Raw genomic sequence first — 16,629 nt, 5'->3', positions numbered from 1 at the left:
TTCACAGACTTTATCACAACACAAGGGACTGCTCCAGGCCGGCATGTACGTATACGAGTGGACGTTCCCGATCGTGATGGGATTAAGTTTTTCCAAACGCGGCTCCACTTGGTGACAAGTTTTTGTTGCTTTGATTTCCACTGTAAATTAAAGGATCAAAAATAAAAACCAGCCGTAAACTTATTCATGTAGAAAAAAAAAGAAAAAAAACACACACACAATGTGACAACTGGTTTCTCTAAATGGCTGCAGATGTGTGAAGAGGTTTTTTTTTTACAAACAGCATTGCTAATAACCTCTCTGACAGACCAACGTCTGAAGGCACAGCTTGTAACATTTAGTGCAGTTTTTAGTGTCAGTAATAAAATATTAATAATAAACGCTACAGACATAAATTCAACTACAAAGGTTTTTAAGCCTTTACATAAACTGTCTGTGTGATATTGGAGGTCTACTGTGTGTTTTTACACTCTCCATTAACCTCTATTAACAATCAAACGTGACATTATTTCTATTAATACTGAACGAACGTACACTCAGAAAATCACTTCTGAATTAGTATTTGTTATATTTTGACACTGGCCAAAGCAGATCAGACTCAAATATATGTCTTTTTAAATTCAAACTGAAGGCCACTATTCATGCAACCATCAACGATTAGCAACCAGTCTTTCACCACTAGATGTCACTAAATTCTACATGCAGTACTGAACTCGAGTTAATGTGTTTTATTTATTAAAACCAGGAATTACTTTCTTAGAATTTTTTGACTCACCGATGTATATGTTTGGCTGGTTGATAATTTAATTGATAATTAGGACATTGTTGAAATATAGTGAAATATTTATATATATATTTTTCTTCTTGATAGTCATCAATGCTGGAGCATCAGACTTCAGAGACGTTCAAGGTGTTTACAGACGTTCATGCATCAAATGAACTCCCTGTCGTCTTTTCTTTTTTTACAGATTACAAAAGATGTGCAAGATTGCTAATACGCTTAGCAATGAGTCCCCTCTGCACACAGTCCTAAGTGTTGCATGTGAGTACGAAACAGTGTTGTGTCTCTTTTAATATTCCTGACATTTGCTATGATGTTTTGTTTTTCTTTTTTTGTTTTTTGTCAAATTCTGCTTCAACTTTGTAAATAGTTTCTCTCTGTGACACAGAGGAACTTCCAGGTTCCTCCTTCCTTCAGTTTTCACGTGCGTTTTAATGTATATTTAAATAAAACTGACGTTCATTATCAACCAGAACGGCAACTGCAGTCCATCTGCCAGGCATATGTACAATTATTATAATGTTTTCCTCTCATATCTGTCTTTACTTTGGACACAGTGGAGCACTGGTGATCGTAAAGTATCTCGTAATTCTATCATCGTCTGCGTTAGCGCTGGTTAGCAGAAATTGCACGTAAATCTTTTTTTTTTTTTTCCCTAGTGGGAAAGTGGAGTAAAAGAAGTCGGAGAGAAAACACACTGTCCTTATTAAAGTCTCTGTTGTAATGATGATGTTCAAATGTGGGAAATGTTGATGGTCAAACATGTTAGATTTGATCTGTCCAGGTTCTACTAGTGTTTGGTCTTTTGAGTATCTTTTGGATCCTCATTCTTTTTTTTTAAAATAAATTGTCTATATAGAGGTTGGTAGTCGAAAAGCATAAAGCTTTCCTTTACCTGCAGGGGGAGCTATGCACCCAATTAGGAGCCATTGGTCCATCAGTTGAGTGGAATGTAATATAAAATGAATTATCCTACTAAATTCAAAGTCTTTCATGTAAAACTTGAAAAACCTTTTACGACAGAAACTTCTAAGTTAGAAGTTATTAACAAACCACGGTGAAGAAAATTCTTCCCGCCAGTTTTATCTTCATATTAACAGAAAAATATTTCAATCCCACAGGTGAAAAAAATCTAATCTAATCTAATCTGTGTTAAAGGAAACGTCTTCAAATTGATACTGTCTATGAATGAGAAATGAAAAAAAAGTAAAGTTAAATTTCTGACATAGTTAACACAAGTGGGCGGAGCTTAAACAACAACAGCAACCGCAGGAATGATCAGGTATTGGTGCCTTCCCACTACTGACCCACATCAAGAATTATTTATTATTATTATTATTTTGCCTGGAGAGCTGTTCCTAACCAATCACAGAGACTAAAAATTGTCAGACCATCATCATCATCATCATCATCACCATCATCATCTTAGAACTAATTCTGGACACAGTCGCTGTCGTCCCTTTGTTCCGGTGGTAGTTAGTGACAGCGGCTCTTGACCGAGTGGCCACTTAAGTTGCCTGGACTTTTAGTGGTGTGGAAGATCTGGTGATTAGAAAATTGAGGAGGCTGACACATGTTCGTGTCGTCGGTTTAACGAGTGAATCAGACACTTTTTTTTTATGCCTTATTCTTGTTATTTAGTCATCCTGAGGGTTTGACTTGACGTGAATGAAAATAATGACAGGTGAGTAATGGTCATTTTCAGATGACCACAGTTTGGCTCTGTTAAAATGCTGTCATTTAAATGTGACAATAATAAAAAAAAAGAAGATAATTTATGAATTAGCGTGAGCCCCGCGGTAGTTCGTGGAGTTGTTAGTGCTCGAGATTTACGACAAAATGATCACTGCCCCCTGGTGGTCTCTCGCACAGTCCAAAAGACTCGCATGATTTAGGCTAACTGGACGTTAGCAGGTAGGAATGTGAGTGTGAATGGTTGACTGACTGTACATGTGGACCTATGACAGACCGGCAAATGGTTAAAGCCCCGCCTACACCGAGTGGAGGCTGGGATTGGCTCCCACCACCCTGACAAGAACTAGGTGAAGGAATCTGATTGAGTGAGTGATTTTTTTTTTGGACATTTACTAACCATGACTTCTTTCTTCTTTTTTTTTTCAGTCCCTAAAATAACAGAGGAGGGATCCATCCATTGCCAAGGAAGTGCCTTCAAATCCACAGCACGCACATGAACCTTCTTATATACAGTATTCTTCATTTTTATCATCACTATGACGGAAAAATGCTGATGGACTGTTGTTTGCTGGTTGTTTTTGGATGGATTTCCTTTTTTTTTTTTTTCATTTCACCAAAGCAGTATTTCTGAGAAAATACTGACTCAACATTAAATACACATATTTATTGTCAGGTGTGTATATAATTGATCCACAACCATTACGAATGGAGTTATTTTGTTTATAAAAGTCATATATTTTTCCATGAGGTTCCTCTCAGGCTGTTCCACTGATTATTCTGTTCAACACGATCTGTGACGCTTCTTCATTCTCCTCACTGCATTTTATTTGGCACTTGAGTAACTGCTGACGACGAGACTGTGTGGGATGACAACCAGTTGTGGTGATGCACTGCAGAATTGAACAATAAACAAATACCGGAGCACATCGCAGTTCTCGGTTCTTGGGGAAAGATATTGTTGAAGATGTGTGTCTTTAAAATTTAAATTTAAATTTTTATAAATTTCAATTTTTTAGATGGCACATCTGCTGAAATACACACAATACCTTACTGCCTTTCATTGGTGATTGAGAGAATGGTTTAAGGAAATGGTTCTCAATCTGTGGTACGTGTACCACCAGTGGTACATGAGCGCTCTCTAGTGGCACGCAGGGAAAATTCATATTTTCACATTTAAATTTTAAACTAAATAAATCTGAAACATACCGTGCACAATCAATACAACATTTGAACATAAACATCTTTATAAAAATGGTGGTAAAAATGAGTATAAAAAGTTTGAGAACCACTGGTTTAAGGAACATGTCGATGACTCATTTCAAAATGACATAAAAGACAAATCCATTAATGTCAATGACAGTATAAAGTTTTGCTATTTAACTGCAAGCTAAATTTTAGTGGAACTTTAGAAAAAAAAAGTCAAAGGTCAGTCACACTACTGCGTCATATTACATTTGTTTAAATGGTTGAAACGTCACGATGGTCAAGAGATTCAACTCTGAAGGCCGCGGTCCCCTGGGCTAGCCGTTTCAAAAAAAACAAACTAAAAATATTTTGGTCGCTAGGCTAACAATCCACCCATTCTTAATAAAAGCTCCAGTGAAGTTTGCAGACCGGTCAAAGTACCAGACACATTTCTCAGATCCTGTACTAAATCCTTCATAGATTTTCTGTGAAGTCTCAGGTCAGTGGTGCTTGAACAGTAATCTCCAAGACAGAAAGGAACCAACGATCAAAGAGCGTCTCTGTAACGACCTCATAATGACTGGAGATCTACACCCCAAGAACCGTATGTAAATGACAACACGCAAAAAAAAAAAAAAAAGGCCGCAGTGACTCATGCACGCCACCATATGGTGTCGTTTTGGGTTTGATTTCTCTGCTCCAAAAGTCATAAAGTACGTGATCGCCTCAAAATATATGATCTGTCAAACACCTTCAAAACTCCCTAAATAAAAAAGGAAATCAAATGTTTAAGGAGCCGCACATTTACTCAGTTCATAACAATCACAGTAACAATGAATGGAGAGACATTAAGAGGGTGGCCTTCCCTGGTTAGGGCTATAAAAGGATTAGGCGGCTAAAAATATCCGCCGCTCCTCTTGGGAAATACATCGGGAATCCCTTTCCCTCCAGGTGGGCAGAGCAGGGACACCAGATCCTAATCTGAGATGGATATCGCTTATCTGAAGACAAACAGCACAGATTAGGAGAGGAGACAGAAGACGCACCGGGGACAGCGTGTGGGAAGGATCTAACACAATTATACTCAAACACTCAACGCCTCCTCTGACGCCTCTCTGAGTGATGCTGCGGCAGTGGTGGTAAAGCCAGACCAAAGCCTGGCTCTGGAGAGAGGAAACACCCCTGAACCTTCAACAACAGGTCCACGATTGTTCTCTGGAAGAGGCAGAGTTTCACATTGTCTTATCAATGTTTTTATTCTGGTGGAGGAGATGGGGGGCAGCGGGGATAATTTGAAGCGACACTAATGCTGGTCTTATGGTAGTCTTTTAACCTCGGCGGCTGTGATCACAGCTCGTTAGGTCCAAGGATTAAAGAGATTCTTGTCTTTATATGGCTTCGAAATGAGACCCACGCCATAATGGAAAAAAAAAAAAAACAACCTAATAAATATAAATATATAATCTGCAAGTATTGAACACAGATTATGAATAAGAGCTAAAATTATCATGTACACATAAGCCCCTCAAACGCACAATATTTCTTCAATATAATTTATTCTTTTTTTTTTTTTAATTCATCTTTTATTTTTGGAGAGCCAACGGGCCTTTTCCAAGTTAATCACCTTGGAACAGATGTGCTGAAACACTGTCGAAGGCTTATTGATTCCTTCTGTCTCATGATTAATTCATGGCTTTTCTTACGCAGTCCATGAATCCTTACATGAGTCACAAAAATCTAGTCAAGGCTGCGTAATTATTATGGCAGTCGGACGGTAATTGAATTATTTTTATGTCAAACGTCTTTGTTTTCTCTAAGTTAGGAGGAACGAGCTCCTTCAGAATCACAGATGAAGATATTGAACAGTTTAGGAATCCGATCAATTTTGCAGATAACATTTTTTGTGGGTCGCGTCTTCCTGCTTTTTTAATTTTTTTTTTTATAAACACCAGCCACAGCATCTTTGATCCCATGTGCTGGAGGTTCTGGCACCGCTGATCTGCCTGCCACCCACTCTGCACGCCCCATACTGAGAGCTGCAGAATCAGTGACGCTTGTCGACACTGATGAAGACCCCCGTTCCCCCGCAGGCCGTCGTTCAGCTGGAGCTCTTTCATCCGTTTACTTAAAGTTGATATGGACGTCTCAGAAACTGTTTCCTCTCTTTAGTGTTTTGCCAAACAGGATGTGATGACAATTTGGCTTAAAATGCCTCGCAAAGTAATTTTTTTTTTAATAAGAGAAACAAATACCAAAATCCGTTTCTTCAGTGTTTCCTGCCTCACATGGACAACTCTTCCACTCTTTGGAATCCATCTACATCATCCTGTGTCAACACCACTCAGCAGAACAGGCGGTTCCAGACACCATCCTTTCATCCACCTGTGGTTATAGTTATCTCTACAGGAAAACCCAACCTTCACACAGCAAAACAACACAGACAGACTCCAGGGAACACCCAACTGCAAACCATCAACATCCAACCATTAGATCAGGGCGTGGTCACTTCCTGTGTTTTGAGACTAAATACCAGAATTTATCCAGCAGTTAATTAGAATGAACGAAGACTCTTGGATGAGAGGACTGAGAACCCACGGAGACAAGAGCAAAAAGAATTTACTGGATGAGACTTTGACATAAAAACACGACTCCTTGTCAAACTGAATCACAGTAGAGGCTGAAATTTAAAAGACAGTTGTGGGCCAAACAAAAAACAAGTTATTGGAAACAAACCACATTTGTTTCCAATAAAATAAATAAAAACTAGTTCTAATTCAAATGCAAAAAAAAAGAAAAAAAAAAAAGGACACAACGAGAATTAAATCGTCAGAATTGTTAATTACTTGCCGTGAAATTGCATGGGATTTAATCGCTGCATGTAACCCTTCATTGGAGCATTGTTTCCCAAAGACTGGGTCGTGGCCCTCAGGTGGGTCGCAAGAGTTTTTTTTAAAAATTTTTTTGGGCCGTCTCACATCATGTTTCCCAGGAGTTTACGAATAATGTCTATTGACTTGGGTCGTGAAGGTTTGTGACTTTAAAAATATGGTTCCCCAGAGCAGGTCGCATTTGGCCCACGGCTCTGAGTTTGACGTACGTGCTTTAAAATCTCAGCTCTCCAGTTTTGCAGGTGATTAATAAGAGTCCTTTTGGTGCTGCTGTCTCCTGTCTGTCGAAGAATAAGGAATCTCTTTCTAGTTACACTGATCCAACGTGGCCCATCTGCTTTTCAGCCATTGCCGTGATGAATCACATTATTTGAGCTCCAGTAATGATGCGCATGATGTACTTAACTCAGTGAACATCTCTGGGATGTGATTAAACCAACTCTCATCATCTGCTCTGAAAATGAATCCTTCAAGTTTCTTATATCGTTGTTTACCGACTCCATTTTTCAGGGTAAATCTCTCTTCGACCATTTGTCACTTTTCTTTATGATGCAGAACTCGATTGAAGGCAGTAAAAATACGACAGAATTTAAATAAAGCACATGTAGAAGATGACATCAGACTACTACTGTTATAATACAAAATCATTTGCTTTCAAATACACATACGTTTTTTTGTACAAAAAAAAATGGCAGGAATTAAATCGACATTTGTACAAAAAAAATGGCAGGAATTAAATCGACAAAACATTTTGTAAAAAAAAAAATGGCAGGTTTAAATCGACAACAAACACAGAGAAATGACCAGCAGGTGACCAAGGTGTTCGCTGTAAGTTGTCATATTCAGAAAACAGATGAAGCCTGTGGTCAGAGAATAGGCTCCGTGTCATTCCAGCTGACCACAGCACCGGGCCACCTACAGAAAAGGAACAATTACCTATGTGGGTTTTATGTAAAATAAACAGGTATCTGTCAGTCCACGCAGAGTTCATCTGAACAAGTTCATAGATATATATATATTTTTTGGTGGTAGGTGGTCGTCCAACATGACATGCACCCACATTTTGTAAAGGCAAATGATTTTAAACTATTTGGCATGTTCTAAATGAGAATGTTAAAAATCAACACCAGGCCTTTTTAACCATGTCTGTCTGTCTGTCTGTCTGTCTGTCTGTCTGCCTGTTTGCCTGCCTGTCTGTCTGTCTGTCTGTCTGTAGCAGCCTGGGTGGAAGCAGGAGTGAGCGGAGAACGAGGGAGTGTTCCACTGAACGGACAAGTTGAAAGAAGTAGCACTTCACATAATAATATAATCCGTCAGACATTTTCTATGGGTCACAGAAGTATATGGAGTCATAAGCATATACCGTCTGCTTTTTTTCTCCCTCCATTTCTTTTGCGAGGTATTGAAGTGCAGCCCTCAGATTACAAAAACACAATAACAAAATGTACATTATATTTGATGCCTTCTATGGTGTTTTACTGTGTGTCTTTACCGTGTTTGGATACAATGCTCCAGTGGTGGAGTGAGGTCTGTGTCGAGGTCACGTTGGCTCACGGTTGATTTACTAACAGCTGTAATGCAAAAAAAAGTTTAGATTCCAAAGCAACATTTTCTAAGTTAATTTACTGAAGACAAAATTTACACAAGACAAGACCAGAATGTGAGAAAAGTTCCAGGACTTACAGACTGTGAGACGAATCTCTTCCTGTTGATTGGCCAGTCCATCATAATAGTAGAGGTCAAACTCCAGATATCTGTCAGGATTGGTCAACAGCTCCCTCTGCAGGCCAAAGAGCACACTGAAGTGGCTCTCACTGCACACCACCCAGATGGGGCAGTGGGGGGTTTTCATGTGAGCTCCTACCTGATGGTATAACAGAGTCAAACACCACATTATCTTTTTTTTTTTAAATCAGGCCTCAATAATATTTTCTCCAAATCTTCATAGTCCTGATCAACAGGTCAACTGCAGCAGAGTGTCTCACCTTACACCCTAACCCTAACCCTCCAACTGCAGCAGAGTGTCTCACCTTACAGATGTTGTAATGTTCAAACAAGGACAACAGACCGACTTCACACTGGCCTTTGATTCCCTTCAGCAGCGTCACATTCCCGTTGCCCGAGTCCAACTCCATGTCACCGTCAAAGACGTTAGAAACCGCTCTGCCACAGAGCAACAAGTTGACCAGTTCCTGTCAACACACAGAACAATAAAGCTGTAAAACTGACAGCAGCTGGTGCTACAGTAAACAGCTGTGAATGTTTCCAACCTGAGTGCAGTAACCATGCGCTCCGATCAGTGTGGTGGTGGGGACGTCCATATCCTCCTTCACTCTGAAAGAGACCATACAGAGTAAATATTGTAAAAATGGTTTATTAGAAAATAACTTGAGAAGAATCCACTCACTTCTCAATAGTTCGAGACAGAACAGCAGATACCGTCAACAGGAGGCACCCTAACTCTGCGCTCTCAAACTGTGGGGGAAAAAAAGGGGATGAAAGGTGAGAAAGTTGGTGAATATTGGTTCAGAATTAAAAAAAAAAAAAAAAAAAAAAAAGGATTTGAACCATCTCACCTGTTCAATGTGCTGCTCTAAAAGCATCTGCAACTCCTCGGCACTTTCCACAGAGAATATAGAGATCTGACACAAATAAGATTAGACTTACAGACTGCTTCACAAAAAGTCAACAGGCAGTAAACACAGACAGTTCAGCTGTTAAGTTGAATAACTATCACTGTACATATACATGAAGCATCACTCTTCATCTGCAGCAGTTATACCTTCTCCAGCACACTTTCTGGTCTGTAGCGTCCTGTGGAGCTGAAATGAGTTCTTCCTGAATTCCTGTTCAAAAAAAAAATAAAATCATCAAAACATAAATCACTATGGTTTGTCAAATATGTCGATATATCAAAAGCAGACAGATGTTGATAACGGTTGGTACTGTTTGTGGTACAGGAACTGAGCTGAACCTTTTTTTTTCTGCATAAGTTGATTTTGCTGACACTGCCTTGACATTTTAAACTCTGATGACCCTTAAAATAAGAGCCAAGTATTCACATGCCCACGGCCAGTCATGAGGTGTTGGTGTGTATTTGTTGGACATCTGAATGAAGGAGGATTAAAAGGTGGGAAATCTTACACTGCAACTGTAGCTCGTTCTTCTTGGCCAGCCCTCCACAGGATCTCAGCCAAAGCAAAAACAAGATATTTTCTCCTGGCACCGGTGGAAGGTGTTAGACTTCTGAGAAGAGGATTAGAAAGGAAAAAGTTGGTTGTCTGTCTTAATAATACAGTTCATTCCAAAATTCAAAGCTCAGTCGTTAGCAGTGGCTCAGCGGATCTTAATGTGGTGTAATTGGCCGTAAAAAGAAGAAGGGAGTGATTTCTTGAGGACAAAGAGTGTTCGCTCTCGTCAGGTCAGAACCAAAGATGTGAATCAGACACAAACGCACCTTGGGCCTGCGTCGACGCTCTCCGGGTCCTCAAAGAGCATTTTCTTCAGGACAAATGCCTGAACGGATGCCAGCACTCCACACGGACCACCCTTGAATATAAAAATACACAGAACAATAATTAACACTAAAAAAATACCCTTTTCATAATTTCATAAATAAGGAATCGTTTTGTATATATATTCGATTTTTAGCAGTGCTGCTGGAAGAACCTTTTTTTGCACAATTCCATATCTTAGATCGTGTGTTTCTGAAAATGTGAAGCCCTGGTTCCTCCACTCGGCACTGAAACACTGTTGGCTGGAACCAAGCAGAACTGTTTTCAATTCCTAAACAAAGAAACAAATAAGACGCTGAGCAAATAATCTACATTAGTGACATGAAAAAAAAAAGGAATATAAATGACCAACCCTGGCAGTGTGCAGGTCTATTGGACTGCCTGTGTAGCTCTGCGCTCTAACAGGTCTCTGAGGGGACACTCTGGAAAGTTCTGGTAGATCATCATCAATATCATCTGGAAATGCAGACGCAGACCATTAGCTTTGCTAAATTAAAGGCTGGACGGTGGAGAGACACCAGATGGAACCTCGTCTAATGGTTTGCATGTGCACAGGGAACATACCTAGAACCATCTCAGTGACATCCAAGTCGCCCTGATTTGTTCTGCTCTTCATCCTTAAAAAAAGAACAATAAGCAGACGTTTATCAACGACAAAAGCCTGAAATCAGTAGAAAGACATGCTTAGCATAATAAACCAGATGAATGAGCGAGGTCAAACATCTTCTAATTATTTACTTTGTTGTTTTCAGAGAGTCTTGTCCCGTTTGTTCAAAGCTGTTTTCACTCTGCATTTTCTCTAAGGAAAGAAAAACATCCTCTCGTCTCACTGCTTCCCGGTCAGCTAAGACCATCGCGCTCAAACCGACAACCGTTTTTATTTGGTGCGAATCAGTTGGAAGGAGTCCATCTCCTGAGGACAGGAGTTCTTCTTTTTTTCTGAGTCGCAGCTGTGGAGTCTCAACTCTGCGACTCGGTTTCTTTTTGCTTGACTCCTAAAAAAAAAAGAAAAAAACACCAGTTGTGAATGTGAAGAAATAATTGAGGTCTTAAAATATACAGACGAACTTTACTTAACCCTGCACCTGAGAAGTACTGGCTATTGGTCCAGCCATCATGCCACGTCTGATCCGATTAGCCTTGCTCCTTTGCGTACTCTCGTTGATGAGAGTCTTATGTTCTGATTCTCTTCTAAGGACGCTCTTATTGTCAGGGAGTGGAGCCAGTAGTGGGTGACCTTTGTGGTCTTCTGAATCACAGGCCCTTAGATGAGTTTGGTTATTTCTGGGAAGGCTGTCAGCTTCAAGCACTGATGAGGTATACATTTGCTGAGAGAAAAAACTGATGTCTTCCACATCAGACCTGTAGAAAAATAAAACAAAAAAAATCTATGTGACTACAGCAACAGTGGACAATATGAACCCAGAAGGTGATTTTGAAATACCTCAGGTTTGTCTGTGAGTTAGTAAAAACGTCAGCTGTTCCGTCTCTTGGCTTAGTGCGTTTCAACACCGCTGGTGCAACCTGAGGAGAAGGGAAGGAGCTCAGACCCACAGAACTTTCACTGCTGACTTTGCTGTGATGAGGACCAGAGATGTGATGTTTCACGATGATCTCCAGTAAAGTTTTGAAGGGAGAGCTCTGGGCCTGAAAAGACACAGAGACAGATAGGTCACCTTATGACTTCACAGTAATCCACAGTGTCTGGAAATGTTGTGAAAGCCTTTATATTGGGAAGAGTGCTATAATATTTACCTTGTTGTCTTTATAGAGATGCTCCATGTTCAGAATTGTTCTCAGATGTGACCTATTGTTGATGCTAGCATCTGTCCGTGGATGCTCCTCATCCATGCAGGCAATCGTTCTCTTTAGTCCCTGGAAATGAAAAGTAAAGTAAAGTAGTAAACATTACACCGAAGTAAACATTAAATAAATACCACTAACTTCGGTCCTAAATGTAAATCACACACAATTACGTTTGTTCACAAATGTAATTTACACACCTAGAAACGATTTTATGAAATATACATTTTCTACAGACTTGTTAAATGTTATATATATATAAAAAACATTTTCTCTAAGAGTCAAAACAAACAGTTCTGCTACACGTACAGTGCATGGAGTTAAAGAAAGAAATATAAAGTTAAAAACTGTCCTAACTTTTGTGATTTACGACACGCCTTTACGGGATATACATATTTTTTAATAAATACCTTACATCTAACACGAATATGACGCAAATATGTATCTTAAGCTAGGGTTCCAGGACTGATAGCGGCTACTAAACATTAGCCATAGCTTTACCAACCTTACGACTCAGATACTCTCGCACCAGCGACGAAGACACCTCTTCAACAGAAACTACCATGACTGCTTTAAAATACTGAATTAAAAAAAAAAAAAAACGTCAGCCACGACAGCAGCAGGAAACACAGGTCTGTTCTAGGTAGACGGGTTCATGTTTTTCTTTTTTTTCTTCTTCAAACGTGGGCTTCGTTTCCATGGTGACCGAAGCATCTTGTTCTCCTTGTCAAGACAGAAACCACATGTGCAGGTTAGTGCCACCATGTGGTGCTACTCGACCATTACAATGCCCGCAACGATTCAACCTCTAAATTGAGAAGTGGGTTATGAATTAGCCTTTTTTTTTAACAATAAATTTGGGCCCAAACTTCACGGTATATGACACCAAATGTCGTCGTGTTGTATTGTACGTACTGCACCCACTGCATTAGAATCGAGGCAATAAATGTTGTTTGGTACGTTGCTAAGCAACCCCAAGTTTTAGTGTAACCAAAAGAGGAGAAAGCTAAGGGGGAGTGAGCAAATCTCAGTAAAAAAGAACTACCACAAAAGTAGCTTAACCTTAAAGAAACAAAAGTTATGTCAAGTCAGGAAGAATCAGCAGACGTGGGCAGAGTCCTGGCTTTTCTCCGGGAATGGGACAGAGGAGACAACACGGTCCGGAGCCGCATTTTGAAAACATTCCTTACACAAAGCTCAGAGAAAACTTTCTATCAACTGGAGTGTGAGTTTGCACAGATCTCGAGTCTCTTCCTGGCTCGACTCACCACCTGGATGAGACTCACGTATCCTTTCTGCTCAGCATTTATTGCAACTGTATTTTTTTTTTAAATGCTAACGTTAATGCACCAACTGTGGGAAAAATCTGTATCTAAAAAAAACCCACAGCTGTTAAGTCTTTAATATACGCCGTATAAAATACGACAAAAATAAAATTACGGAAATAAGTCATACGTCGACGAGAAAGACGTAAATTGTTTTGATGTTTTGTCTTAATGCTAAATGCCATCTCTCTGTAATTGACGACTTAATTCTCCGAAAAATTACAAATATTCTTGTAATATTACACATTTAAATACATGCATTTTTTTACAATTTATACGCACACAAAACTTTATTCTCATAAATCTAGTCATTCTTTAAAAACATTTTCTTCTTATTATTTAAATTTTTTTTTAACCTTGTCCTGACCTAATCCTCAGATATATGTTTGGAACACACTTGGGACTCCAGTTAAAATCTGTCCAGGTTTTCCTGTCTGCGTCAGGCCAGTGAGTGTAATAATTAAAAATTAATCATAATTAAAAAACGGTTCCTAACATTTGCTTTCCCCCGTGTGTGAAGTGATCAGTTTCTGATGGAGTTCCTGGAGGATGGAGGCGTCCTCACCCTGCTGGACATACTGAGCCACACGCACAACAAAGAGAAGGCCAATGAGGTCGCTCTTCGTCTTCTTCTCACTGTCTCGAACGCTGGACGCAAATATAAAGAGTTTATCTGTGAAAGTCGAGGTAGGTTTTACTGTTCCTTCCAGTACTGACGTAAACTAGAAAAGGGTCTTTAAACTGTCTGTCTGTCTGTCTGTCTCACAGGTGTCAAGGTGATCGCAGAGTGTCTGACCAAGTCCACCAGAGTGGAGAACAGACAGACGGCTGTGGCTCTGCTCGAGTCCCTGTCCCATGGAAACCCCAAACACCAAAATCAGATTTACAAAACTCTCATCACCGTCATGGACTGTAGCTGTCCTAATGTCCAGCACCTGGTCCTACACACTCTTCACATCATTCAGGTTCATTGCTGTAGAAGACATCCTCACTTTTAGATTGTTAGAAGTTTGGATGAAATGCGTTCTAATGCAGATTTGATTATTAAAAACTCTAGATTGGCACAACAAGATATTTAGATGCATTATAGTAATATGACAAATAATTGTCCCTCACAGTCCAAGATGAAGACCGCTCACGAGAGTATTGTGGAGCCGCTGTTGAACGTGCTCAAGTCCTTGCACCTGGAAGTCCAGGATGAGGGTAAAATGGGAATCATGGTAGTAAAAAATGCAGTGGTTGCACTAATTTAACTGTCAACAATATTTAACAAGAGCGTATCTTTCTGGCAGCTATCAACCTCATCCTGCTCCTGAAGTCTTTTGAAGTGAGACCATTAATTGTCAACGGTCTTGTTTCTCTGCTGAAACCAGCGAAAGAAGAAGAAGTGAAGTCAAGAGAGATCACAGAAGGTGACACTTCAACAACAAAAGTTTGACCTTTACAGTATCACTGGTAATGCTTGGGCTCCCTCTAGTGATACACATGATAACGTGCATCTGATTTTATTTCATTTTTAATATAGCCTATTAATTTTGGGGATGACAAAGTTTCAGGAAATTCTACTTTTATTAGTGTAAACATATAACGTTACACTTGTAAAATTTAAAGGTGTAGTACAATTATTTTATTTTTTCTTAAAACGATACAACCAGATCCAGAGTGTGTCGCGTCCCTGCCTGTGTTTATGCAACAAGCTGCTGCAGCTAAAGCTATAAGGTAGGGTCATTTCTATTGATGTGATATTCAGAAAAAAAAAGTAAGGCGGAATTGTTACAATTTGTCTATTTATTATTATTTCAGGTTGTTGGCTGAAGGAAATCTAGAGCTTTCTCGTGAATTTCTATCTCTTGGTGTGATTGAACATCTTCTATTTGCTCTGGGTAACCACGAACACACTGACGCCCAGGTACAAGCCAGCCTGGCCTTGGAGGTACAGAACATGTCCACGTACACAGATGGACACATCCTGTACACAAATACTGTAAATATTCACTTAAAGACTGCTGTCTTGTCTGCTCAGCACTTTGTCCGATCATTTCCTGCCGCAGAGGAACGTGTTCGGAGTGTGATGGGATATGCACTGTTCACAGACTTCATGGTAAGGTTTCTTACCAGTTCAAGTTCTCACAAAGCGATCAGACAGTATCATATATTGTACTAATATTTTCAACCCTGGTTTCTACAGACCAACCCCAAAACACTGTACATGAATCTTGACGAAAAACGGGCAGAAACCCTACAAAACAACATGGTCTAAGGGTGATGACCTGTCAGTGACAGACAAGTGATATAGTTGCACTACTTTTAGCCTGTAGTACAGATTTATGCAACTTTCTCGTTAAGCCAGCCATGCAGCACAGTTTTATGCAACTTTCTCGTTAAGCCAGCCTACCGGACATGACGTTGCATTGAGTTGATGCAGCGGATTGGTCAGGCATCCGCATACTGGTCTGAAGGTGGCGGGAGAGGAAGTAAAGCCATGTGATGAAAATATTTTGCAGAAGGTAAATAAAAGCGTAAAAAAAGAAATACCTATGAGGAGTTGTCGATTGATTTCAGCGATGCAGAAAAACAAACGCACGGAAAGGAGAACCAAAGAAAGTGTCAGACCACAGCGGAAGAAGACGAAACGAGAAGGTACAAAAACGGCGATCGATCAATGTTATATCTACGAGACAGTACACAGAAATATTGCGATCGATCAATGTTATAATATCTACGAGACAGTACACAGAAATATTATTGTTTTGAGACATGTTCTGCAACTAAGCATTATCCATGTACCTGAACAGGTCGGACTTGCTGTTCAACTTCAGCAGTTATTTTACTAAGGCACGACCAATTGACTATTAAAAACCTGGTCGTTAAATCGTCAACTACATTTAACCATCAGCTTAACGTACGTGTCATTAAACATGCTCTGGTTTCTTCGTTTTTCTACGAGAATTGGTGTTTCTGTTCTTACAGAGGACGCTGGAAATGTCAACTCCCCACCTCGGTACCACACTTTTTCTGACCCGGCTCATATTGAGCTGCTGCGGTCTCAACTCCTGACCTGGTACGACGAGGAGAAGAGAGAACTACCATGGAGAAGTCTGGTAACACGAACATAACGTATTATCTTGACCTGTTCCTTGGACTAGCAGTGTTATTTAGTCCAATTTTTCATTCAAACTAATTTTGTATAAAGATAATACTGATAGTCTTTATGTAATTGACTTTGAAATCTTTCAGGCGTTGACAGAACCAGATGTTGACATCAGGACTTATGGAGGTATGACACAAACGAATCATATAAATTGGTGTTTGAAGTCTGATTTTACAGGACTATTGTCTACTTTTGCTTAGTGTGGGTTTCAGAAATCATGCTGCAGCAGACTCAGGTTGCCACGGTGATTGACTATTATAACAAGTGGATGAAGGTAGATTTTTTT

The 16,629-nt window shown here is 39.7% G+C and overlaps 4 protein-coding genes across 5 annotated transcripts in view; 3 read left to right on the top strand and 1 right to left on the bottom strand.

The window, feature by feature from the left end:
- alkal1 (ALK and LTK ligand 1) overlaps positions 1 to 4,070 on the top strand; it is an 8,812-nt gene extending 4,742 nt beyond the window's left edge. The window contains exons 4-6 of the mRNA XM_008330605.3: positions 1 to 45; positions 969 to 1,042; positions 2,903 to 4,070. The exon at positions 1 to 45 is cut by the window's left edge and continues 14 nt beyond it. Of these exons, the coding sequence (XP_008328827.1) occupies positions 1 to 45; positions 969 to 1,033 (110 nt within the window). The 3' untranslated portion in view covers positions 1,034 to 1,042; positions 2,903 to 4,070. The remainder of the gene's footprint in view (positions 46 to 968; positions 1,043 to 2,902) is intronic.
- A 3,223-nt stretch (positions 4,071 to 7,293) lies between these two features.
- The window catches only part of mindy4 (MINDY lysine 48 deubiquitinase 4), an 11,596-nt gene continuing 2,260 nt past the window's right edge, over positions 7,294 to 16,629 (bottom strand). The window contains exons 3-20 of one of the 2 annotated variants that reach the window (XM_025054267.1): positions 12,373 to 12,673; positions 11,820 to 11,939; positions 11,509 to 11,711; positions 11,150 to 11,426; positions 10,803 to 11,059; positions 10,629 to 10,681; positions 10,417 to 10,520; positions 10,219 to 10,335; positions 10,007 to 10,098; positions 9,694 to 9,795; positions 9,332 to 9,395; positions 9,126 to 9,191; positions 8,957 to 9,024; positions 8,820 to 8,883; positions 8,580 to 8,741; positions 8,233 to 8,413; positions 8,042 to 8,120; positions 7,294 to 7,464 (exon numbers count right to left, since the gene is read on the bottom strand). In XM_025054267.1, the coding sequence (XP_024910035.1) occupies positions 7,416 to 7,464; positions 8,042 to 8,120; positions 8,233 to 8,413; positions 8,580 to 8,741; positions 8,820 to 8,883; positions 8,957 to 9,024; positions 9,126 to 9,191; positions 9,332 to 9,395; positions 9,694 to 9,795; positions 10,007 to 10,098; positions 10,219 to 10,335; positions 10,417 to 10,520; positions 10,629 to 10,681; positions 10,803 to 11,059; positions 11,150 to 11,426; positions 11,509 to 11,711; positions 11,820 to 11,939; positions 12,373 to 12,432 (2,118 nt within the window). In that variant the 5' untranslated portion in view covers positions 12,433 to 12,673 and the 3' untranslated portion in view covers positions 7,294 to 7,415. The remainder of the gene's footprint in view (positions 7,465 to 8,041; positions 8,121 to 8,232; positions 8,414 to 8,579; positions 8,742 to 8,819; positions 8,884 to 8,956; positions 9,025 to 9,125; positions 9,192 to 9,331; positions 9,396 to 9,693; positions 9,796 to 10,006; positions 10,099 to 10,218; positions 10,336 to 10,416; positions 10,521 to 10,628; positions 10,682 to 10,802; positions 11,060 to 11,149; positions 11,427 to 11,508; positions 11,712 to 11,819; positions 11,940 to 12,372; positions 12,674 to 16,629) is intronic. The other variant, XM_025054268.1, reaches the window with a different exon arrangement.
- Positions 12,704 to 15,524, top strand: armh1 (armadillo like helical domain containing 1). The gene is made up of 10 exons (XM_017041790.2): positions 12,704 to 13,153; positions 13,571 to 13,639; positions 13,713 to 13,879; positions 13,961 to 14,157; positions 14,311 to 14,395; positions 14,485 to 14,604; positions 14,848 to 14,911; positions 14,996 to 15,125; positions 15,216 to 15,293; positions 15,381 to 15,524. Exons 1-10 carry the CDS (start codon positions 12,948 to 12,950, stop codon positions 15,450 to 15,452), a joined length of 1,188 nt encoding a protein of 395 aa, XP_016897279.1. The 5' UTR covers positions 12,704 to 12,947; the 3' UTR covers positions 15,453 to 15,524.
- mutyh (mutY DNA glycosylase) overlaps positions 15,547 to 16,629 on the top strand; it is a gene marked incomplete at its 3' end in the record, with an annotated part of 5,025 nt that continues 3,942 nt past the window's right edge. The window contains exons 1-4 of the mRNA XM_025053462.1: positions 15,547 to 15,832; positions 16,163 to 16,293; positions 16,430 to 16,469; positions 16,544 to 16,626. Of these exons, the coding sequence (XP_024909230.1) occupies positions 15,730 to 15,832; positions 16,163 to 16,293; positions 16,430 to 16,469; positions 16,544 to 16,626 (357 nt within the window). The remainder of the gene's footprint in view (positions 15,833 to 16,162; positions 16,294 to 16,429; positions 16,470 to 16,543; positions 16,627 to 16,629) is intronic.

This window comes from Cynoglossus semilaevis, chromosome 2 (genome assembly GCF_000523025.1).
Source record: "Cynoglossus semilaevis isolate Cse_v1.0 chromosome 2, Cse_v1.0, whole genome shotgun sequence".
Lineage (NCBI taxonomy): Eukaryota > Metazoa > Chordata > Actinopteri > Pleuronectiformes > Cynoglossidae > Cynoglossus > Cynoglossus semilaevis.
This window is presented reverse-complemented; position numbering and strand designations above follow the sequence as displayed.